Here is a 22,592-nt window from a genome sequence, read left to right on the forward strand (position 1 = left end):
GATTGGCGTGGACCGTGCTAGTGGAGCGGTTCTAAGCCACTACTGGTTTTCACCAGAGCCCGCCGCAAAGCGGGATGGTCTTGCTGCGGCGGTAGTGACCAGGTCGTATCCACTAGCAACGGCTCAACCTCTCTGGCTGCTGAAGATAGGCGCGGTACAAGGGAGTAGGCAGAAGCAAGGTCAGACGTAGCAGAAGGTCGGGGGCAGGCGGCAAGGTTCGTAGTCAGGATGGGTAGCAGAAGTTCAGGTACACAGGCTTTGGACACACTAAACGCTTTCACTGGCACAAGGCAACAAGATCCGGCCAGGGAGTGCAAGGGAGGAGACTAGATAAAGGCAGGGAACAGGTGGGAACCAATTAAGCTAATTGGGCCAGGCACCAATCATTGGTGCACTGGCCCTTTAAGTCTCAGAGAGCTGGCGCGCGCGCGCCCTAGAGAGCGGAGCCGCGCGCGCCAGCACATGACAGCAGGGAACCGGGACGGGTAAGTGACCTGGGATGCGATTCGCGAGCGGGCGCGTCCCGCTGTGCGAATCGCATCCCCAACGGCCAAGACAGTGCAGCGCTCCCGGTCAGCGGGACTGACCGGGGCGCTGCAGGGAGAAAGACGCCGTGAGCGCTCCGGGGAGGAGCGGGGACCCGGAGCGCTAGGCGTAACAACAATTCTATAAAAAGACCAGAAAGCAATTAGTTTAGTCCTGCTATAGAAGGTAAAATATTCATTATATTACATTATGAATAGCTCGCTAATGTTATGTGATGTTCTCTCTCAGGCAGGAAAAGTGCAGTGTGATCCTCCCACATGCCCCCCTCTACCTTGTACCCAGCAGGCGACAGACCCGGGAGCATGTTGTCCGCGCTGCAGAGGTAAGTCTCATACTGAAGACATTCCACAGTTAGGGTACATTTACACACAGAAAAAATACGGCTATATTTTATCTACAGCTGTATATTCATTGGTACATGACAAAGAAATAACCACTGAGGCAAACAAAATATGGCTGTATTTTATAGTGTGTGTACATACTCTTAAGTTGTTAATATCCAAGCAATACAAGCAGGGTTGATCTCAAATTATTAACGCAACAGTGTTTTATCACATAAGATAATAACATAATGGGGGAGATTTATCAAAACCTGTGCAGAGAAAAAGTTGACCTGTAGACCATAGCAACCAATCAGATCGCTTTTCAAAAATGAAATCCTTTTTCAAAAATGAAAGAAGCAATCTGATTGGTTGCTATAGACAATTGGTCAACTTTTCCTCTGCACAGATTTTGATCAATCTTCCCCAATATATTTTGTTGAAATGTATAAAACTAGTAACTGTTCACTGGCATGAAATCATATTGAATTTGTGGCCCTTTATTTGCACTGATGACATATGATATATGTTTTTTCATGTTTCATCATTTATATAGCTCCAGCTTCTCCCCATGCATTATCTTAATTCCCAGTGGGAGCACAATCTGTCACACTTACAAATTGTTATAGATTGTTTCTTCTAACATTTGATATTAGGATTTTTCTTAAATGGTTAAATGGTCACTGTTGTTTCAAACAACTTCCCTCCATGTGATAGCCTATGTGATTCCTAACATAAAGTCTTGGCATCTAGAAGCCTAAGTTCACCACATACAGTTTACCACAGACACTTAAGGAAGAAAGTAACTATGTGTGCACTTCTGGAAAACAGGTCTCTGGTGCCGTATCCTGAAATGGAGAAAATGAGAAACACCTGTGCATCATGGAGGGGACTTAAAGCTGCTCAATAACAATAATGAGAGCACTAAAGCCTCCTTGTCACCATTTTGGGTTAATCTAACAAAACCATGGAAATTTTTAAGAATCTTTTGAAATGTCAAGTATGCTTTAAGGTTTAGAGTGTAGTATGGACGAATTATACTGCCAAAAGTCCCTGCCTAACTGCAGGTCTAATGACCCCAACTAAGAGCATTATTGCAGTCAGGTAGGGACTTGTAGTCTTAAAAGATGTAAAAAGGTTATCGTATTTCACTTGTAAAACCAGCTTTACTATTGCATTTACCTTTCCTGAAACTCATGTTGCTGTATTTGCCCATCTGCAAATGTTTGTTATTTTGCCTAAAAATGCATCTGATGATTGTGTGTTGCAGGTTGTGTATATAATGGCCGGGAATACAGAGACAACAGCAACTGGATTTCCACTGTGGATCATTGCATGTCCTGCATGTGTGTAGATGGAGTTACCACCTGTTCCAAGGTGCAATGTATCACATCCTGCACTAACCAGATAACGCTGCCTGGAGAATGCTGTCCTCTATGTGCAGGTTAGAGAAAATCTGTGGTGCAAAGATCAAGCTGTAGTTCTCTTACATTTCTGTATATCCCTTCTTGAGCCCATTTTAACATATGTTCCGCATATATCCTATGCTCAATAGCTATAGCTTTACTTGCAAAACTGTTCAGGGGAATTTTGCCTCCTATAGTGTGGAGTGTGGCCTCCTATAGGGGAACACACTTGCTGTACACCAGAAGTTGACATAAATGATAGTGGAAAGACTCTCCAACTGATTTCAAAGACTGTGGCACAAATCGAGTCAAAGATGTGCCAAATTTATTAAGACACAAAGTAACAATACCTAAAGGGCTAGTAAGGGGCCCCTAACTGTAAATCACCAAACCTTAGGGCCGTAACTTTTATTCTGTTTATTAAGATATTGAACACTCCCTGAAAAACATGTACAAAATTAATACTGTGATAGAGTATATATCAACTATCACTTTTGATGTACAGGGTACTCCCTATTGTCAAAGGGTGAATGGCACTGCAGATACCACTATGAACTCTATCACAGAGTGAGTATAAAATGTGTCTGTCATGCCATCCTCGACATGTTTTGCCACGATAACAGCGTTTTCAAGAGGCTAGTGTGGCCACTGCCGCATTGGGCCCTGAGTATCCAGGTAATTTGAGTTATACAGTATCCAGATAAATATAACACACAACATCAAGATAAATCAGGTTAGCACTTAGGGTTTGTTTACTTGAAAACCCACATCAAATTTACCCCAAATTTTCATCAAGAACTGTGCAAATTTACTTGAAATCTGTGGATTTGTTGCAGATTTTTCTAGTTGAACTTCAATAGGAAAGACAAAACCAGCTGCAAATCTCCAAATAAATCTGCAGAGTGTGAACATACCAAATAGCCACGTGAAGAACCACATTTAAAATCAGCACCAAAATCCACACTGCTCATTTACAAGACAAAAGTTTTCATCCGGGTGGTCTGTGGGGGTAAAGGGGTGATGGTAGTACAGCACAGAGCTGGTGGTCTAGGGAAATTAGGGCACTAATGTTACAGAGCAGGGGGAGTTTTATGGTCGCACTGGTTAACAGAAACAGTGGCAAGATGAAAGATCTGTGTAGAGCTATGAGGCTTTGTACAACATCCAAGAATGGATGGACTTCTTTATGACTTGTGTTGTGTTATCATTCTTTTTGTGCTAGGATTATAATCTTTGGAAATATCTTAATTTTGTTCCTCAGACTGTATATCAGGCAAAAAAAAATATTCTCCAGGAGACAGTTTTCACCCGTCAGATGACCCCTGTGAAATCTGCACATGTGAGGTGAGAGGAGGACATATTTTATGTTTTTGTTTTACTATTTCAGTGCGATCTGTTTATTGCATGCTTAGCTATAGACTGTTCTAATTGGCCCATTGTACTAAATGCTGTGTTTAGCGTTTACTAGATGGCCGTCAGTACAGGCGTTGCAGTAGGAAGCAGTGTCCCAGCTTGGTGGATTGTCCTCGACATCAAATCCTTCCTCCTGCTTTTGGCCAGTGCTGTCCTAGCTGTGCCCGTAAGTCTGAACTCTAGCCACTACCATATGTTACTTAATGATTAATGTCACAATCTCAGTTTTTAAATACTATTTAATTTTTTTCAGAGGCTTTGAGCAATTGCACAGACCTACTAGTGGGCAGTGAGATACAAGCTGTGAACGACCCCTGTTACATGTGCCAATGTAAGGTATGTATATAACAATCCAAATAGGAATGACTACATCATCATCACCAGGCAGTCTAAAGATAAACAAAATTTACCACCATACAGTTTATGCTGTATGATAAATTTGGATGGATTTGGAAGGACACTGTTCCAAATTTATACCACTTATTAGTTGGCTTTTTATGCCACATTTTAATTCATATCCCTTAACTAAACCCCTCCCCCTTTGCCTGTAAGCCATGCATTTCTGTGAATCAAAATACAAAAATTGTCTAATATACATGATCAATTTGGTAAAAGGCATTCCTTTGTACCAAAATGAATATTCCTGTGCAATAATGAGGAGTGTTGGGAATTTTCCACACTAATGGCAAATACACAGTTGTCAGCCAACAATCACTGACCCATATTAACTAAAACTTTTTACTTTTTCACACTTTTCAAACTTTCAAATGTGCCAGATTTACCAAACAGTCTTAGGCGGATTAAATAATCTGGTTAATCGGTTAAGGTTTACATAAATTTTGGCACATAATGGTCAACCCCATTTTGCCAAGTCCATGCCCCGTTTGTCAAAAGACACATTTTTGTGATCAAGTATTTAACCTCTTAAGGACGCAGGGCGTACTGCAGTATATAACATGGAGTCACAGGGTCGGTCCCGGCGGCTAATGAAAGCCGGGACCCTGGGCTAATAGCGTGCGGCACTGATCGTTGTGCCGCTTGCTCTTAACCCTTTAGATGTGGCGTTCAAAGTTGATCGCCGTGTCTAAAATGAAAGTGAAAGCTTCCCGGCAGCTCAGTTGGGCTGATCGGGACCATCGCATTGAAATCGCGAAGTCCTGATCATCTAAAATGGAGCAGGGGTCCCCTTACCTGCCTCCGTCGCGTCCGATCGGCGATTGATTGCTCCAAGCCTGAAATACAGGCTTGAGCAATCGACCGCCCATAACACTGATCTTTGCCATGTCAATGCACGGCAATAATCTGTGTAGCAGATCAGTGTGTGCAGTGTAATAGCCACTAGTCGGGGCTATAACACTGCAAAAAAAAAAAGTTAATAAAGATCTTTTAATCCCTTCCCTAATAAAAGTAAGAATCACCCCCCTTTTCCCATTTAAAAAAAAAAACTGTGTAAATAAAAATAAACATATGTGGTATCGTCGCCGTGATTGCCAAGAAATACGTTATCGGAGTTTGAGCCATAGCATGGAGATTTCCGGAGGCACACATCCTTTACAGATCAAAGCTACAAAGCCATCAGCCCCCATTGTGCTGCTGTATGAATCCTTTGTACAGTGTTGTATTACAGAGATTATTTTCCCTATGAGCAATAAAATATACCCTCTGTAATATGGCATCCAATGGAGCAAGAGTAGATTGTCATATAGATATTTTTGGGGACATAGACAAATGTTACCGCACACTTGGTATAGGGCACTAATTCAGGCAAAGCTTAGACTAGAAAATACTTAAACATCTATAAGGTATAACTCACAGACCATCTTGAATATATCTTCATAAGTTTTGATAGTTCCAATGCTTTTAACATGTTATGTTTGGCTAAAGTCTCATAAAAGTGGAACAATGTGGAATACCTTATGGATGTGTGTTAAAGTGTTACTGTCATTAGTAAGAAAATGAAAAAAACAAATGCTTAAATCGGTGTAGTAATGTGCCTTAAGACCTGTTTGCATAATAATATGCTTTTGTTAATATGTAAAATACCTTTTGATCTATGTATTACTGTGATGAGTTTTTCTGAATTTCTCTGAGAGACTGGGGGTGTTTCCCCTTGAGTATAATGAGCTCCTCTCCTCCACCACCCCCTCACCTGTCATAAAAACTGCACAAACATTTTTACATTTGCAAAACTTTCTACCTTAATGCATGCTCTCTATAACTCTAATGCAACAATGTGAACCTATATGGTGCAAGGACAGAAGAAAAATCAGCATTTTGTCCCAAAAAAATTAAGATTTTTACATTTTCACAGTTTTGGAACCAAAGTGCATGCTTTTTATAACCCTAAAGCAGGCATGTGGAACCTATATGGTGCAAATACATAAGAAATAAGTTCATAAAATGACCAAAGAGAAACCATTTTACATATAAATAATAATTTAGCACCTTGTATTGCTTGTCACTGTGCATGGAAATGTTCTTCTTAAAGACTGCAAGCTGTCTTCATCTTGTCTGTGCTCTGAGGCAGAGAATAGAGATAACCACACCTCCCTCCCCTCCCCTTTTCTGAAAGACCAAAAAGTTAGCTCCGTGCACCCGATGTCAGGGGTGCCACAGCGGAGACGCCCATCGGTGGGACCCCCACAATCAGACATCTTACCCCTATCCTTTGGATAGGAGTACCCCTTTAACTAGGTTTAAAAGTTACAATAATTCATTTGCAAAGTTTATGTTATTGAACTATATTAAAAATTGTGTTTGTTTAAACATTATTTGGTGTGAAGTGCTCTTCTACTGTTAACTATAAGTATTTATTATGTTCAACTCATTGTGCTGTTGCCTCAGGATTTGACGTGGACATGTGAGCACAAACCATGCCCTGTCCTCAGCTGTCCCCGTTCAGAGCAAATCACCCCAGCAAGATCATGCTGTCCTGTTTGTAAAGGTGAGTACTAGGTGACCAGACACAGCTTTCGATTAGATTTACTTATTATTGGTTTATTGATTTAGGCTACTGAGCTAAGGCTACAGTCATCCTATCTTCGATTGATTTTTTTTGTGACTGTCAGATCGTAGATACTTGTGGGTTGCAGTGGGACTCCGTTCACCTACATTAGCTGTAACATAGCAACATAGTTCATAAGGTTAAAAAAAAACAAATGGCTTTCAAGTTCAACCTACTGGGTTGATCTAGAGGAAGGCAAAAAACATTTTATCCCCCCTAATATAGTATCCATATCATGAAATGTTATTACTCTCCAGAAATGCACCCAGGCCCATTTTAAACTCTTTTATTGTGTTCACATCCTCTGTGCTGGTGTAGAAACCTTCTTTTCTCTAAATGTAGAGGATGCCCCCTTGTTATAGATACAGTCCTGAGTATAAATAGGCCATGGGAGAGATCTCTGTACTGCTGTTTTTATATACAGTTATATATGGGAGAGATATCTGTACTGATGTATTTATATACAGTTATTTGGTTGCCCCTTAGTTGTCTTTTTTGTAAACAAAATAATCTCAATTATGATAACCTTTCTTGGTACTTTTGTCCTCTTATTCCATGTATTACTCTGGTTGCCCATCTTTGAACACTATTAAGCACCACAAAATCTTTCCTGTACACTGGTGCAAAGTACTTTACACAGTATTCTATGTGTGATCTGACTAGTAGCATGTTTGCGTAATGACTTATGCAGATGTGAATTTCGAAATTTACTGAAACTACTGATGAGGATCTTCACAGACTGTGGTGCAATATGCAGACTAACTCACACAAGTCTGTTCTGCGACACAGTACCTAGAAGGACATGGCAGAAAAACTTCTCATGACATGGAAGCCAAATTGCACTTACTTTAACTGGAAGGCAAATGAAAAGATTAGTGTATTGCAGAGAAATCCTTGTTCAGCCTTCTTCTCCCTGATATAGAGAATAAACTCCTTCTTGAGGACGAAGAACTAGAGTACGAACAGTGACATGATTGTAGACTGAATTGTACCTAGATAGAAGACATATGGCCTAGGTGTAGGTATGCCTAGCAAGAGAAAATTTAGAAGATGTATGTATACTTTGCTGACTGACAGTAATACTCAACAAGGTCAGAGTCATGAAATGTTTCTCTGGCAAAAGCTAAGCCTACACTGGTTCTAACAGGTTTGGGTCCACCCCTTCTCCTGGGAGAGGGAGGTTGGACTAGGGACATCTCCTGCAACCATTGGTTGGAGAATTATGTGACCAAAGTGTTATTAATCTTGGTAATGTACAGTAAATACAACAATATATTCTCTTTACACTCTGTAAGACCTCAGGGTATGCCACAATGCACATAAATACATTTTCATTAGCTCTCCAGTACCCCATTCACATTTAACATTAAGACAAACCTTTACTCTCAGCCACATGACAACTTCTTCTGGAAAGTAGCTGGAACTGTTGTACTGGGACACTACACATTTTGATTGAGAAATACAGTGTTACTCATCACCAATTTTACTCATGGAAATAAACAGATCTTCTTAAAATTACTCCTCTAAATCGAATTCCTGCAATTGACCTGAGGAAGAGGCCAAATGAGCCCTTTTTTACGATTTAAATAAGAGATTGTCCATAAAATAATCCGGACATTTGAATGTTTTCGGAGGAGAGCAGCACCTAGGATCTAAATGAGTATTATTATTATTTTTTTTTTTAGTGCACTGGAAGTGTTGTGCTTCAGATAGCCTAACCTAACAAAGATAGTGTTGTTTGTGGATAATATATCATATCATCCTCATGTTGAATTTAATGCACTAGGAGCACGCCTCGTTGTTTTGTTTTGTATGTTCATGAAAATAGATGTTGAAGAGGGGATAGATACATGTGCTACCAAAACTTATTTTTCTTGCAGAGTGCTTGGTTGAGATTGAAGGGCGACGGGTTCCAGATGGAGAGACATGGACAGACAGGCAGGATCCATGTATCACCTGTACCTGTACTGTAAGTATCCCAATATTTGGATGAACATTGATGCTAAGAGCAAGGCATTCTATGGTTTAGGATAGAGATTTGTGCTGTAGTCCATAGCACTGAGACCTAAAAAAAATTACTATGATGATCTTTCTAGCAAAATTGAAATCCTGCCATCAGCACTTTTAAGGATATTGGTGGGAATTTACTAAAACCGTCTAATTCTTAGACAGCGCGAACTAGGAAAGACTTCAGATGTACCCTATTGACTCATGATAGTTGTAGGTCAGCCACATCTGTAGACTTTCTAGTTCAGGTTTGCGCTACCTAGCCTAAATTTAGACCATTAGTTGGCTCAATTTACACCAAAATCATGCGACAAAATTCCACTTTTCCATTGAAACAATGCATAATTTACAACGAGGTGAAAACATGTCTAAAGCTGTCTCAGATATACATCATAAAAATGGTGCAAGTCATGTAACACAGGTTATTGGTGAAACTAACTTCAGAATTCCTCTGCATTTGCTAAAGTAAATCTGGTCCACTGTTAACAGCATTTTATATGAATTGCTTGTGAATAATGAGGACATATTTTGTTTTTTTACAGCTGGGACACATTGACTGCCAGATACAGGAATGTCCCCCTATTCACTGCCAGCAAGGGGAGCTCAAAGTCAGGACGCCAGGCACATGCTGCCATGTTTGTCAAGGTGGGAATTGTTATTTGATATGGGTTTGTTTTCTGTTGCTTAAAGGGTTACTCCGGTGGAAAACATTTTTTTTTTTTAAATCAACTGCAGCCAGAAAGATAAACAGATTTGTAAATTACTTCTATTAAAAAATCTTAATCCTTCCAGTACTTATCAGCGCTGTATACTAAAGAGGAAGTTCTTTTCTTTTTTTAATTTATTTTCTGTCTGACCACAATGCTCTCTACTGACACCTCTGTCCATGTCAGGAACTGTTCAGAGCAGGAACAAATCTCCATAGCAAACCTCTCCTGCTCTTGACAGTTCCTGACATAGACAGAGGTGTCAGCAGAGAGCACTGTGGTCAGACAGAAAATAAATTAAAAAAGAAACTAACTTCCTCTGTATTATACAGCAGCTGATAAGTACTGGAAGGATTAAGTTTTTTAATAGAAGTAATTTACAAATCTGTTTATCTTTCTCGCAGGAGTTGATTTAAAAAAAAAAAAAAATGTTTTCCACCGGAGTACCCTTTTAAAGGTTTTAGCGGGAGGGTCGACTTCTTATGGCAGAAATTTACCATATGAAAACTGTTGAAGCAAATATCTGGAAGCTTTAAGTTTTCAGCTGTTTGCTATACAGGGAAGAGGTTCAGCAGATGGGGTAACCCTTTTAATGGAAAAAAAAATCTCTTATCCCTTGTATTAATATTCATGCATTTCCATGTTCTGACAGCTCCTGCTGTAGCCTGCTGGTATCAAGGACAGAGATACCTTTCTAATGAGCATTGGCAGGTGGATGAATGTACAGCCTGTACCTGTGTTTCTGGAGAGGTGCACTGCCATAGTGAGAGGTGTCCCCAAGTATCCTGCACCGCTGTGAGTACCAACACAAGAGTTAAACTTGAAAATTATATTTAGCTTAAGTAAATATGCCCACCACTAATGTGAATTTAGCCGTAAAGTGATTAGTTTAGCCTAGCTACTTATATAACCAAACTAACTACTTGTTTAGCTTGAGAGATACATTTATACATAACAGGAAATGTTAAAGTGTACCTGCTATCAGCAAAAAATTTTTATATAACGTAGATAATACAATTATATGTATATTTGTAATATACATTGGTTAAAAAAATGTGTATATTTTTTGATTGAAAAATATGCTGTCCCTGCAGCTATTGCCTGTCTGTCTTTATGAGGAGTCCAAATACAGGAAGGGACAATGCAGGACAAGCAGGGCTCTGTGCAGGCTCCAGGCTTGTCAATCATCCTTCTGTGTAAGTTGGGGTGTGTCACAGAGCACAGAGCCCTGCTTGTCCACACACTTCGTGTATTTGGTCTCCTTTTGATACGTACACTTTAAAGCGCAACTGTCATGAGTTTTTAGCCCCCCAGACTACTACAATGTTGTTACAGATGTCCATAATATGAGTGTATTGTATTGTGCTTTGCGAACCCCAAGCCACACCTATCCGACTGTGCCAGACCGCTGGATAAACGTATTTTATAAGTTATAAAAGAAGGAGGAAAACCCATAAAGGTATGGTTACACTCATGTTATAGAAATCTGTAACAACATTGCAGTAGTCTAGAGGGCTAAAATCTCATGACAGTTGCGCTTTAAGTATCACATCCATTTTGAAAAACAGCACTCCTAGTCATGTAATCCAAGAAATATGTGTTTATACAGTGGAGAAATTTTAAAGTGTTCCATTGTCAATTTCAATTGTTGTGTAAATCAGTGTTTCCCAAGCGCGTCTTCAAGTACTCCCAACAGGTCATTTCCTTAGTCTTTCACAAGTGATGTAGTGGTGATGCCTGATACACTGGCCGTAATTTTATCACCTGTGAAAGACCAAGAGAATCCTAAAATCATTACCTGTTGGGGACACTTGAGGACTGCGCTTGGAAAACACTGCTGTACATAGATTTGTCTTCTGACTTGAACATAGTGACGCTTCATACATTCTGAATGGTTCAAGAATGATTCAAGAATTTATGTATATCTGTCTAAGGATGAGACTCCAGCTTTGATACCTGGTATGTGCTGTCCACACTGCATCCCTCGTCCTGCCACTTGTATTGCCTTTGGAGACCCACATTACAGAACTTTTGATGGCAAGATGTACCACTTCCAAGGTAGCTGCACCTATGTCTTGAGTGAAGACTGTGAAGGAGGAGACTTTAGGTGAGTCATAGCTTCTATGCAGTCAGGTCCAGATTGACTAATATATATGTATATACTGTGTATTAATTTTGTCACTAGCCACAAATTACAACTAGATACATCCGATATGTCCAATGCATTCTAAAAGTCTTCTGACCATTTCCCTTTTTTCTTATTTTGTTATGTTGAGGTCATACTACACCCATTATGAGACTGTGAAAACAGAATTTTAGAAATGTTTGCAAATTCACTAAAAAGGAATAACCAAAATTCTGCATGGACTTACGTATTCATGCCTTTTTAAATTACACCTGAAATTTAGCTCTGGTACCTACTATTTCTCTCAATCATATCTGAGATGTTTCTATACTAGTGATGAGCGGCAGGGGCCATATTCGAATTTGCAATATTTCGCGAATATATGGATGAATATTCATCCTATATTCGCAAAATTCGCATATTCGATATATTTGCGGTTATTTTCCCTTTGCGTAAATGCAAATGTCTGTATGCGCATGCGGATAACTATCTACCTTTCTATCTATATTATCTATCTGTCTATCTATCTCCTAATATTCTTGGTCTATACAGAAGTGATAATGGGTCTATGACATTTTTCATTTGGAATATTGTCATGTCATAATCACGAATATCGTCACTATCTACCTATCTAATTTTAGTGATGATATTCGTGAATATGAGGATATTCGTGAATATGAGGATATTCACGAATGTTCTCATATTCTCATATTTGCGAATATTCGCTCTCCAGTCTAATACAGTAAATAGTATAGGAGCCTTCTTTAGACCACAAGCTGGAAGCAGGGAGGGATGAGATCACTGTGATGTGTTCTGTGGGGGAAAAAAAATATGAATATTCGCGCTCAACACTATTCTACACCTTTGAGTCACCTGTGGTAAATTCAGTTGATTGGACATGATTTAGAAAGACACAGCCCTGTCCATATAAGGTCTCACAGCTCAGTAAAAGTCATGAGACAAAGAAAACTGCATGTAGAGCTCAGAGAGAGGGGTCACAGATCTGGGGAAGGGTACAAAAAAGTTCTGTTGCATTAAAAGTTCTTAAAAGCACAGTGGCCTCCATACTTCATATATGGAAGACGTTTGGAACAACTAGGACTATTTTTATGAGCTGGCTGCTCTGCCAAACTAAGTAATCGGGGAAGCAGCACTCCACCAATCTGGGCTTTTGCAGAGTGGCCAGAAAGAAACCTTATGAAAAGACACATGAAAGTCCGTCAGAGTTTTCAAAAAAAATAAGCACATAAAGGACTGTAAGAAACTAGATTCTCTGGCCTGATGGAACAAATATTGAACTTTTTGGCCTCGTTTCTAATCCTCATGTCTCAAGGAATCCAGTCAGTTATAACCTGCATAATACTATCCCTACAGTAAAGCATGATGGTGGCAGAATCATGCTGTGGGGGTATTTTTCAGCAGATGGGACAGGGAGACTGGTCAGGGCTCAGGAAAAGCTGAATGGAAAAAACTAAACAGATATTCCTACTCAAAACATGATCCAGAGGGCTCTGGAACTCAGACTGGGCCAAGGATTTGTGGCATCGGTGCACGATGAGGAATTATCCTGTTCATGATGCCAAGTTATGTGGTGTCCACGGGGTATTAGTAAGAATACTAAAATACTAAATACTAAAAAATCCCTTCGTAACGCCAGGACACCATTCACCTATACATGGTCCGAGGTTGGAGACAGCTTCTCTTGGGCCAAACACGGGGAGTAAATGAACACTCCTATGTCAGGTTACGGATAACTGTCTTTACTGAGTTTGGTGCAGATGGTAACACACATATAGCTGGCTTTAGGTGAGAGAGTGTAGTGTAATCCCTTGGGCGCCCTGTTGCCTAGCTGGGACTTGTGGAGCTTACACCAAACAGATTTATACTGACTTGTGAGACGGAAGATTGGATGCTGGTAGCTAGGGTCCTGTCGAGGTACTGAAGACTTGTCCGTAGGGGCATGAATTTCATCCTTACGAGTAATCCTTGCAGGATGACCAGTTGAGAGATGAGATTTGAAGTAGGCCTCTCCTCAGACCACACGACACACAGCACACACCTGAGCTAAGCTGTTGCTCAGGATCCACACTAGGGTGAACTAGCACTGGACTGAAAAACTCCTCCTCCCCAATACTCTATATAGGGGAGACTTTAGGGGTTCCCATTCACAGGCAAGGTCACATGGGGTTCACTGCTCTCATTTAAGGGTACAGTAACATATAAAACATATATACATATAGTGGAATTAATTTAGAAAAATATATTATCTGACATTACAATATACACATAATTGATTTAATGGTGGGCCCAACACCTTGTGCTGCCAAGCTGCCCGAGACAGACAGGACAGCTATTGGTGCTGGGACACTACAGATTCACTTTCCAGCAATTCAATGGCCCACAGCCGAGACAACACAGGAGTAATTTATGGACAACTCTGTGAATGTCCGTGAGTGGCCAAGCCAGAGCCATGACTTGAACCCAGTCAAATATCTCTGGAAAGACCTGAAAATGGCTTCCACCAATAGTTCCCATTTTACCTGACAGAGCTTATGAGGATCTGCAGAGAAGAATGGCCAAAGGTGCTAGAACCAAGTACTTTTCAATAAATCAGCAAAGATTTCTTACATTTTGTTTTCACTTTATCATTATTGGGTATTGAGTGCAAAATGATGGGGAAAACTTTTTTATTTTTTTTATTGTAGCACAAGGCATGACATAACATAATGTAAAAATGTAAAGGGTCTAAAGACTTTCATGTTGAATGCATTGTATATTCCTTATGTTCCATTAGTGTTATAAATCTCTTTATGTAAGCTAACATTTATTTGTAAAATTCTAATATAATACATTATGTGAATTGTAAAACATATTTTGCAGTTTAGATAACGTGCATGATTCTTGCAATTCTTCTGATAATTTCATAGTATCCATGTGACAAATGATGACCGTGGACAGCGGGGTGTGTCATGGACAAAGGAAGTAACTGTGCTGATTGGTGATGCAGTAGTGCAGCTCCTTCAAGACTGGGTTGTGATGGTAAGCAATGAGACCTAGAACATCTAAAGTGAAATATATCAATACTGGCCTGTGTGTCCTATGTTCCATATACTCCATTAAATAACACTACTCCATTAAATGACTATGATAAAGCATATTGGGAAGATTAATCAAAACCTGTCCAGAGGAAAAGTTGCTGAGTTGCCCATAGCAACAAATCAGATCGCTTGTTTCATTTTTGAAAATGCCTCTGATAAACAGGGGCGGACTCACCGGCTGGTCCTTTCGGACGTGGTCCGAGGGCCCGGCCGGGTAAAGGGCCCCCCTCCGCTGAGGATTCAGACAGTGCTCCTTTTTGCTGTATGTGCTCACTATATGTGTATGGGCTCACACACATACAACAGAAAGCATCCTCTCTGTGTGAGCTGCATCTGTGGCCTACACAGAGAGGAGAAGTGACCTCCGCCCCAACGAAGTGCAGGCACTGATGACGTCACTCATCTGCACCTGCACTGTGGAGGATAGAAGACGGGGTCCCCTGCTGCGGAGGAGATCGCTGCGTGGGACACATACAGGTGAGCAAATTTTGCTTTTCCCATCCTGTGGCTGGGGTTGGGGGGGGGGGGACAATGCTGCCTGTACCTATTGTGGAGGACAATGCTGCCTGTACCTACTGTGGGGGACAATGCTGCCTGTACCTATTGTGGGGGACAATGCTGCCTGTACCTAATGTGGGGGACAATGCTGCCTGTACCTAATGTGGGGGACAATTCTGCCTGTACCTACAGTGGGGGACAATGCTGCCTGTACCTACTGTGGGGGAACTCTGTTGACTGTACCTATTGTGGGGGAACTCTGCTGTCTGTACCTACTGTGAGGGACAATGATGACTGTACTTACTGTGGGGGAGATTATGTGGAAGAGGGGAGGTCACTGGAAAAATGCAGAGTCTAACATGTTTGTCCTGCAGATGTTAAGAGATAAGCATGGTGGCCTGATCTGGAGGGAGAAAAAAAGGAAAGAGGATGCCGCCGATCAGAAAAGACATAATTGTGAGTCCCTAGATGTAACTGTAAGCACTTATATGGTCAACAGATCCTGTGTACAGCTGATATCTACCGCCATATGGTCCTGTATGTAATCACTTATATGGTGTACAGATCCTGTGTACAGCTGATATCTACCGCCATATGGTCCTGTATGTAATCACTTATATGATATACAGATCCTGTAGAGTATACTGGTCTGTGCATAGTGGTTTTACTCAGTACAGTATGGCGGTATTATTCAGTTGTTGTGTAAATATTCTTCCTTGTATAAGGGCATTATTGGTCATGGAAAATTATTTTACCTACAATAAAGTGTTTCATTTTAGTTTATTTTGTGTGTACGGGTGGTGTAGGCCATCGCATGTTGAAATTATCGTATGTCGGGGCCATCGTAGGTCGAAGGGTCACTGTATTTCCTTTTACTTCATTAAAGGCTCACAGTTCTCAAAATATATATTGGGGCTCCCTAACATAGACCTCTGACATATTCCTTTGGGTCTCATACTATGAAAAGAGAATACCATGTATTTATATATTTTTGACCTTCTCTTTGGCACAGAGCAGAAATCTGTGCCATTCCGTTCAGTGAACCGTGATGTATACCACCAGAACAGACCGTATAATGACATTCGTTTGACCTATGGAACCTATGGATATGTTTATTGTTAACGCCAGAAGCAGTGGAAAACACTGTTAATATAATGTATACTAAATTCCTAACATTTGCTCCTGTATTAGTTATACATATATGATATATTAAAATTATATTACGTGTAAAAGGTTTATATTTTACATGAAGTCAACTGCTGGGACTGTCCGTCACTGTGCTTTCTGTGAAATGTATATATGGATTAATATCAGACTCTGAGCACTACTTTGTATCTTTTAGTTATTGACAATCAGTTTATGCCCATAGGTCGACTACCAGACTGTAGAGCTGCCATTCCTAAAAGAGCCATTCATTTACATTGAAAGGAAAACAAACACCATTTTGCTAAACAGTAACATCGGAGTGAAGGTAAGAAAACAAATGTTTTAATTCAAAGAAACTCACAATAAAGACAGCATTACTTTGCACATACTGGCCCTCATTTACTATTGCAAACCTGATATGTTTTGTCGGGTTGTGCGCCAGATTCTGGCGCAGTGTGTAAGAAATTCTGTCTGCGCCAGAATTGAGAAAAACCCGACTAACTCTCCACTTTAATGAGAGAACCTGAAAAGGGGCGTGTCCCCAAATGATCGCTGAAAAGGGGCGTGTCCCCAACATTTTCACACAAAAAAACATATTTATTAAGGTTTCCACAGAAAATGTATGATTTCAGCTGAGGAAAACCAGACAGATCAGAGCATGTGTAAAAGAAGCAAAATGTAGTGAAAAGTGAAAAATGTAGGGAAACCTTAGTAAATACCATGGAAAAAAATTGTAGGGAATTAAAACCCACGAAGAAAACTACACAACAAATCAGGGCCATTGTACATGTGCTATATAGCTCAGAAATAGTATACCGTAATTCAGGATTTTCTTCTGAAGATGGAATATGAAGGAATTGACTTATATCCATTGAATTCACTTTTATCAGGTACAGTGGAATGGACGTTCTCACCTGGAGGTCAGTGTTCCAGGAACATATCGTGACCATTTATGTGGTCTATGTGGCAATTTCAACAATTATCCCCAAGATGATATGCGCGATCGCAGGGGCCAGATCCTACTTTCTGAGGCTGCCTTTGGGAACAGCTGGAGGGTAAGTTCATTTAGACAAGACATGTAAAGGGTGTTAACTGTGTAGTTACATTTTCTTGAACAAAAGCTCAATAAGTGGAGTGTCACAGTTGTATATTCTTAGTGTGACCAACACTTCTATATGTTGTGCCCAGGTACAAAGTGGTAATGACTCTGCTACGGACTGCTGGGATGGACAGGATGTGGATCCTTGTAAACAGGCTGGATATCGTGCCAGAAAAGAAGCCAATAGCCGCTGTAAATTGCTGAAGTCCAGTGTGTTTGAGCCATGCCACAGAGTTGTCCCTCCTGAGATGTTCTTTGCCTCATGTGTTTACGACCTGTGTGCTTGTGGTGCTGGAGATGAGTGTCTTTGTGATGCATTGGAAGCCTATGCATCAGAATGCAGAGAGGCCGGGGTCATCCTACAATGGAGATCTCCAGCATTGTGTGGTAAGAATTTTACCTTTTTTTTCTTTCAAAATCCTATCTTCAAAAATGAGTTACATTATTTCATTGTTTCTTCCTACTTACTATTGATATTTTCCTGATACATCACTGTAGCTGTGAGCGTCTGGATGCTGTCAGTGTGACTTTTGATTCGGCAAAAGTAGGGCTGGTGGGAAGAATAGGGAACTTTAACTTAGATGTGACTTTTATAGTCGGGTAGCTTGGCATAGGTGAGCTCAGAAACCCAAAGATATCTCTGGCCTTGCCATTTAAGAGCTTTATAATGACACTAATATCCTATGAACGGTCCTGATTCTCCTTAAGTAGATCCAGCTAACAGTAGAGATGTCATGTCTGTCTTGGTCTGTGTTCAGACATGGCTGTTGAATTTGGTTGTGTTTTAACAGTGATATGTTCCCTGGTCAGGGAATAGTTTGGCTTTGGCTTTCTATTCAATAGCTCTTAGGGTGTGGTTACTTAAGATCAGCTCAGCCTAGCTTCTGAGCTGGTGATTACATCTTGACATCCTGTTTGCTGCTAACATGCTTGACATGCTGCTATGGAGCTTTTTGGTGAAACACTCCTTGTTTGAGCTTTTAATCTATCTCTGTTTTAGTTTGCACCTTACATTTATCTTTGATATGTCCTGGGCTTTTACCCATGGTTAGATAGCATGCTCATAGTAGATTTTAATCCGTGTTTGTATAATCGGTTTGCTATATATCTGTGTTTTCTCTTGTATTCGTTTTCTGTGTTTCTATACTAGATATCCCTGTTACCGGTCCATGGGGACTCTGGGAGATTGATCCTGTGTCTACTGGAGGTTTTCTGAGGGATTGCGATTATTTCTGTCTTGTGTTCAGTGTGAACAGTGTTCTATAATTATTCCCTGTTTTGGGTTCAGTGTGAACAGTGTTCTATAATTATATCCTGTTGTATCCATTTTTCTGAGTTGTAACTAGGTATCCCTGTTACCGGTCCATGGGACTCTGGGAGATTCATTCCTGTGTCTACTGGAGGTTTAGGGATTGTGATTATTTTGGTTTAGCGATAGATCCCGTTTTACCTTTGTGTGGGGGACTCAGAGGGTATTGTTATTCCTGCGTCTACCAGAGGTTTTCTAGGGGATTATGATTTATTCCTGTCTGTTCCTGGAGTCTGTTTAGACTCATCCGTTTTCCTGTCTTGTGTTCAGTGTGAACAGTGTTCTATAATCTGGAGTTTTTGTTGACCCATCCGTTTCCTTGTCTGATGTTTTGAACTCTATAGGGGAGATTTATCGAAACCTGTGCAGAGAAAAACTTGTCCAGTTGCGCATAGAAACCAATCAGATTTCTTCTTTCAATTTTTCACAGGCCTGGTAAATGTGAAAGAAGCGAGTTGATTGGTTGCTATGGGCAACTGGACAAGTTTTCCTCTACACAGGTTTTGATAAATCTCCCCCTTTATGTTTGTTAGTGTCCTCTGTGCAGCTCACTGATATGTGTCCTCTGAACTTAAAGTTATTATAGAGTTCTATATTCCTGTTATGTTTCTGGCTTGTGACCGACTGTTAATTAGTATGTGTTTTTAAGGCCACTGCACTTTAGCTCAGGGAGGGACCGGCGCCCAGTTGTCGATCCACCGTTTAGGGTGGATGGGCAAGTAGGTAGGGAGACCGGTTTTAGTGTCAGTTTAGTGCTCACTCTCCCTGTTCCCTGGTCGGTCCCTGACAAGAGATTCTTTAAAGAGTACCTGCCATTTTAAACCATTCTGCATGGTTTTATTAGGGTAACCATTCCCGGTGATGACAAGGCTTTCACTGCAGTAACTGAGCCTTTGAGAGCCCCCTCTCCCCCATGGTGCACTATTTTTCAACTATTTTTTATTCTCTAGATTTCAGAACTGGGCTGTTTGCCAGTAATACAAACAGTTTTTTTCACCCTTAGTTTTCTGGCCAATCACAGCACAGCATGTAGTCTTCACTGCTATGCCATGGTAAAAATATACTAGACAGAACAGGCTAGCATTATTTCTCTTGGGGGGGGGGGGGGGGTGATTTACAGTACATTACTATAGATGGCATGTGGAGGCAAAAGAGGTTACTGATGTACTGGCTTTGCAAAGTGATATATAAGGAGGAATAAAAGAAACAGCAGCACAGCAAGGAAGGAGTTACACACATATTAGCAAAATCATAGACTGTGTTGATCAGACATGCATCTTACACTACCCTATCAACACAATCAGCTTCCCACTCAAGTATCAAACTAGATTGTATACAGAGCATACTTCTAAAAAATAATATATGAGAAAGTAAATAGAATTGTACTCCATATAGTGCATTAACAGTATCATTTATTATTATTTCTTTCTTTTCTCTTAAAGCTGTTGGCTGCCCCTATGATAGAGGTTATGTATTTGATGAATGTGGTCCTCCTTGTCCTAAGACTTGCTTTAATAAAGATGTCCCACTTGGAGTGTTGGAGTCTCACTGCTTTAAACCATGTGTTCCTGGGTGTCAGTGCCCAGCAGGACTAGTAGAACACGAGTCTCACTGCATCCCTCCAGAATCGTGTCCGAAGATTATTCATGGCAACCTGTGAGATCAAGGAGTTACAATTTCAGAAGTCAATGTAAACCAGCCTTCTCATATTTCTCTGTGGAATAAAATCTGTTTTAAGACTGCTGACTATGTTCAAGACATGCGGATTAGAGAGGCTGCGGCACATAAGTCTCCATCACATAATAATATGGTCCTTTAGCCTTCTAAATATCACCTTCTGTTTTGTGCCTCTTCCTGTTCACAAGATTTCTGACACTTTTGTTTCTTTTTACAAAACCAGCTGTAGTTCTAATTCTGAAGAAAATGGAAGCAATCCCTACTGTAGGAAAAGTATAGCTTTCTCTAAGGACTAGTACTATAGCAATAGGACAGATCAAGTGTCGAGTATTCTTTTATTTTTCTATTGGATGGTGCAGAAGCCATCATTTTGTGGATTACCACCAGAAGATTCATTATTAGAACACTTCTATCATTTATCAGAAGACACAAACTCTATGGTGCTATGAAAATAATGGGTTGAATGAACTGATATTACTGGCACTGCAGATGATAATGTATTCCGGTTGGGGCATAGTCGAAATATTCTGAGTAGACAACAAAAGTGGAAATTAAGCAAATACTTCATCAGCTCATAGAGAAAAAAGTTATTGCTGTAATGCTACCTTAACTTTGCTGGTAAAGCCTGTCATAGGACCAGCAAACATGTTCCAGATAATCATCAGTTACTAATAGGACAGCATTCAGAATATTAGGTATATTATGTATGACTTCCTTTTTCACTGGATTGAATTCACCTATTACTGAGTTTGCGACCCAACAACTGCAGACAAGCCCACCAATTCATGTGTGCTATTTAATGTCTAGTGTTGACACCCTAAAAAGAATACATTGGACTTGCTTTCACACCACATTTGAGCAACATGTTTTGCAGGACTATTTGAAAATGTCTAATGAATGTATGCTCCAGAAGTATGGAGCTTTGTGATGACATAGATGGATATGTCTCCTGGTGACTCCCAATGAAAATACAAATTACACAAGATGATACCAAAAGGATAGCTATAATTCATTCATAAAGAGAAATTCACATATAACTTGGAGCCCAAACGTGGTGTGAGCCTAGCCTTATAGGCCTGAATCCTTTAGTGCATCCAATAATTGGGAATTCACTGACACAGAGTAAATTACTGTCTTCCTATGGGCATATTCACATGGTGCAGTTGTGGCTTTTTTTCTATGTTACCACAATTTTTTGCACAACAGCAGCAGTTTGCTGCAATATTTTAAAACATTTGCTACATTTTTCATGAATTTACGGCACTGTGTGAATACAGACCAATCTGAGCAATAATTATGGTCTTCATCATATGTTTTTCTTACATTAGTTTATTTAACCATTAGGGGTGAACCAATAAAGTCAGTTATCCAAGAAAGCAGAAAATAACAGGGAGGCAATGAAAGTTTAAACTTCCTGCTTGTTTCTGTATACCTCTGCTGACTTGCTGAAGCTGTAACAGTGTTTAACTCTCAAAGGGGTACTCCACTGCCCCAGCATCCGGAACATTTAGTTCCGAATGCTGTGTGCGGGCTGCGGGTTGTGACATCATGGCCACGCCCCACGTTATGTCGCGTCTCGCCCAATCAATGCAAGTCTATGGGAGGGGGCGTGACGTCAATCACGCCCCCGTCCATAGACTTGCATTGAGGGGGTGTGGTGTGATGTCACGACCCCCTCAGCCTGTACCCAGTCCGTTGGGGCAGGGATGTACCCCTTTAACTGCTGCCCTTGAGACTGTGGCTATATTGAGTAAGATGACATGAGAAATCCTCTAGTAACAATGGTATCAGGACCCCTGTATTATCGGTGTGAGATTGACATAGGCTGAAACCTGTTGCTCACTATTCTCTTCTAACGTGAAACCACTGTTTTAATACATGTAGATTTTTATATTTATACACTGTATTTACTTTTTATTACTGTATTCAAAAGATTATGCCATTGGCCAATTTATATTTATTGTTCTGTATTCTATAAATAATAAAGAATACTTTAGTTCTGTTTTTATGTGTTTATCATGTGTTACTGTTTTTTGTTTCGTATACAATAATATGGTCATCTATAAGTTTACTTAAAAGGCACATAATGTCTATTTTGGTTACCACTGAATGATAAATTATAGGACAATGATTATTTGTGATGGCTGGTCGCAGAATAATGTCTGTTAAAAATGTACTTTGCCATATTGGATTGTTTTGTTTTTTTTTGTGCCCTTTTTGCTACCTTGTATGGCATT

At 40.3% G+C, this 22,592-nt stretch overlaps 1 protein-coding gene across 1 annotated transcript in view; it reads left to right on the forward strand.

Annotated features, from left to right (window-relative positions):
* KCP (kielin cysteine rich BMP regulator) overlaps positions 1-22,352 on the forward strand; it is a 117,295-nt gene extending 94,943 nt beyond the window's left edge. The window contains exons 38-52 of the mRNA XM_056573113.1: positions 775-868; positions 2,137-2,310; positions 3,534-3,616; positions 3,731-3,851; positions 3,939-4,021; positions 6,530-6,629; positions 8,570-8,658; positions 9,239-9,341; positions 10,056-10,198; positions 11,338-11,510; positions 14,456-14,567; positions 16,494-16,595; positions 17,161-17,325; positions 17,459-17,756; positions 20,121-22,352. Coding sequence (XP_056429088.1) covers positions 775-868; positions 2,137-2,310; positions 3,534-3,616; positions 3,731-3,851; positions 3,939-4,021; positions 6,530-6,629; positions 8,570-8,658; positions 9,239-9,341; positions 10,056-10,198; positions 11,338-11,510; positions 14,456-14,567; positions 16,494-16,595; positions 17,161-17,325; positions 17,459-17,756; positions 20,121-20,338 — 2,058 coding nt within the window. The 3' untranslated portion in view covers positions 20,339-22,352. The remainder of the gene's footprint in view (positions 1-774; positions 869-2,136; positions 2,311-3,533; positions 3,617-3,730; positions 3,852-3,938; positions 4,022-6,529; positions 6,630-8,569; positions 8,659-9,238; positions 9,342-10,055; positions 10,199-11,337; positions 11,511-14,455; positions 14,568-16,493; positions 16,596-17,160; positions 17,326-17,458; positions 17,757-20,120) is intronic.
* The last annotated feature ends 240 nt before the right edge of the window (positions 22,353-22,592 follow it).

This window comes from Hyla sarda, chromosome 4, assembly GCF_029499605.1.
Source record: "Hyla sarda isolate aHylSar1 chromosome 4, aHylSar1.hap1, whole genome shotgun sequence".
Classification (NCBI taxonomy): domain Eukaryota; kingdom Metazoa; phylum Chordata; class Amphibia; order Anura; family Hylidae; genus Hyla; species Hyla sarda.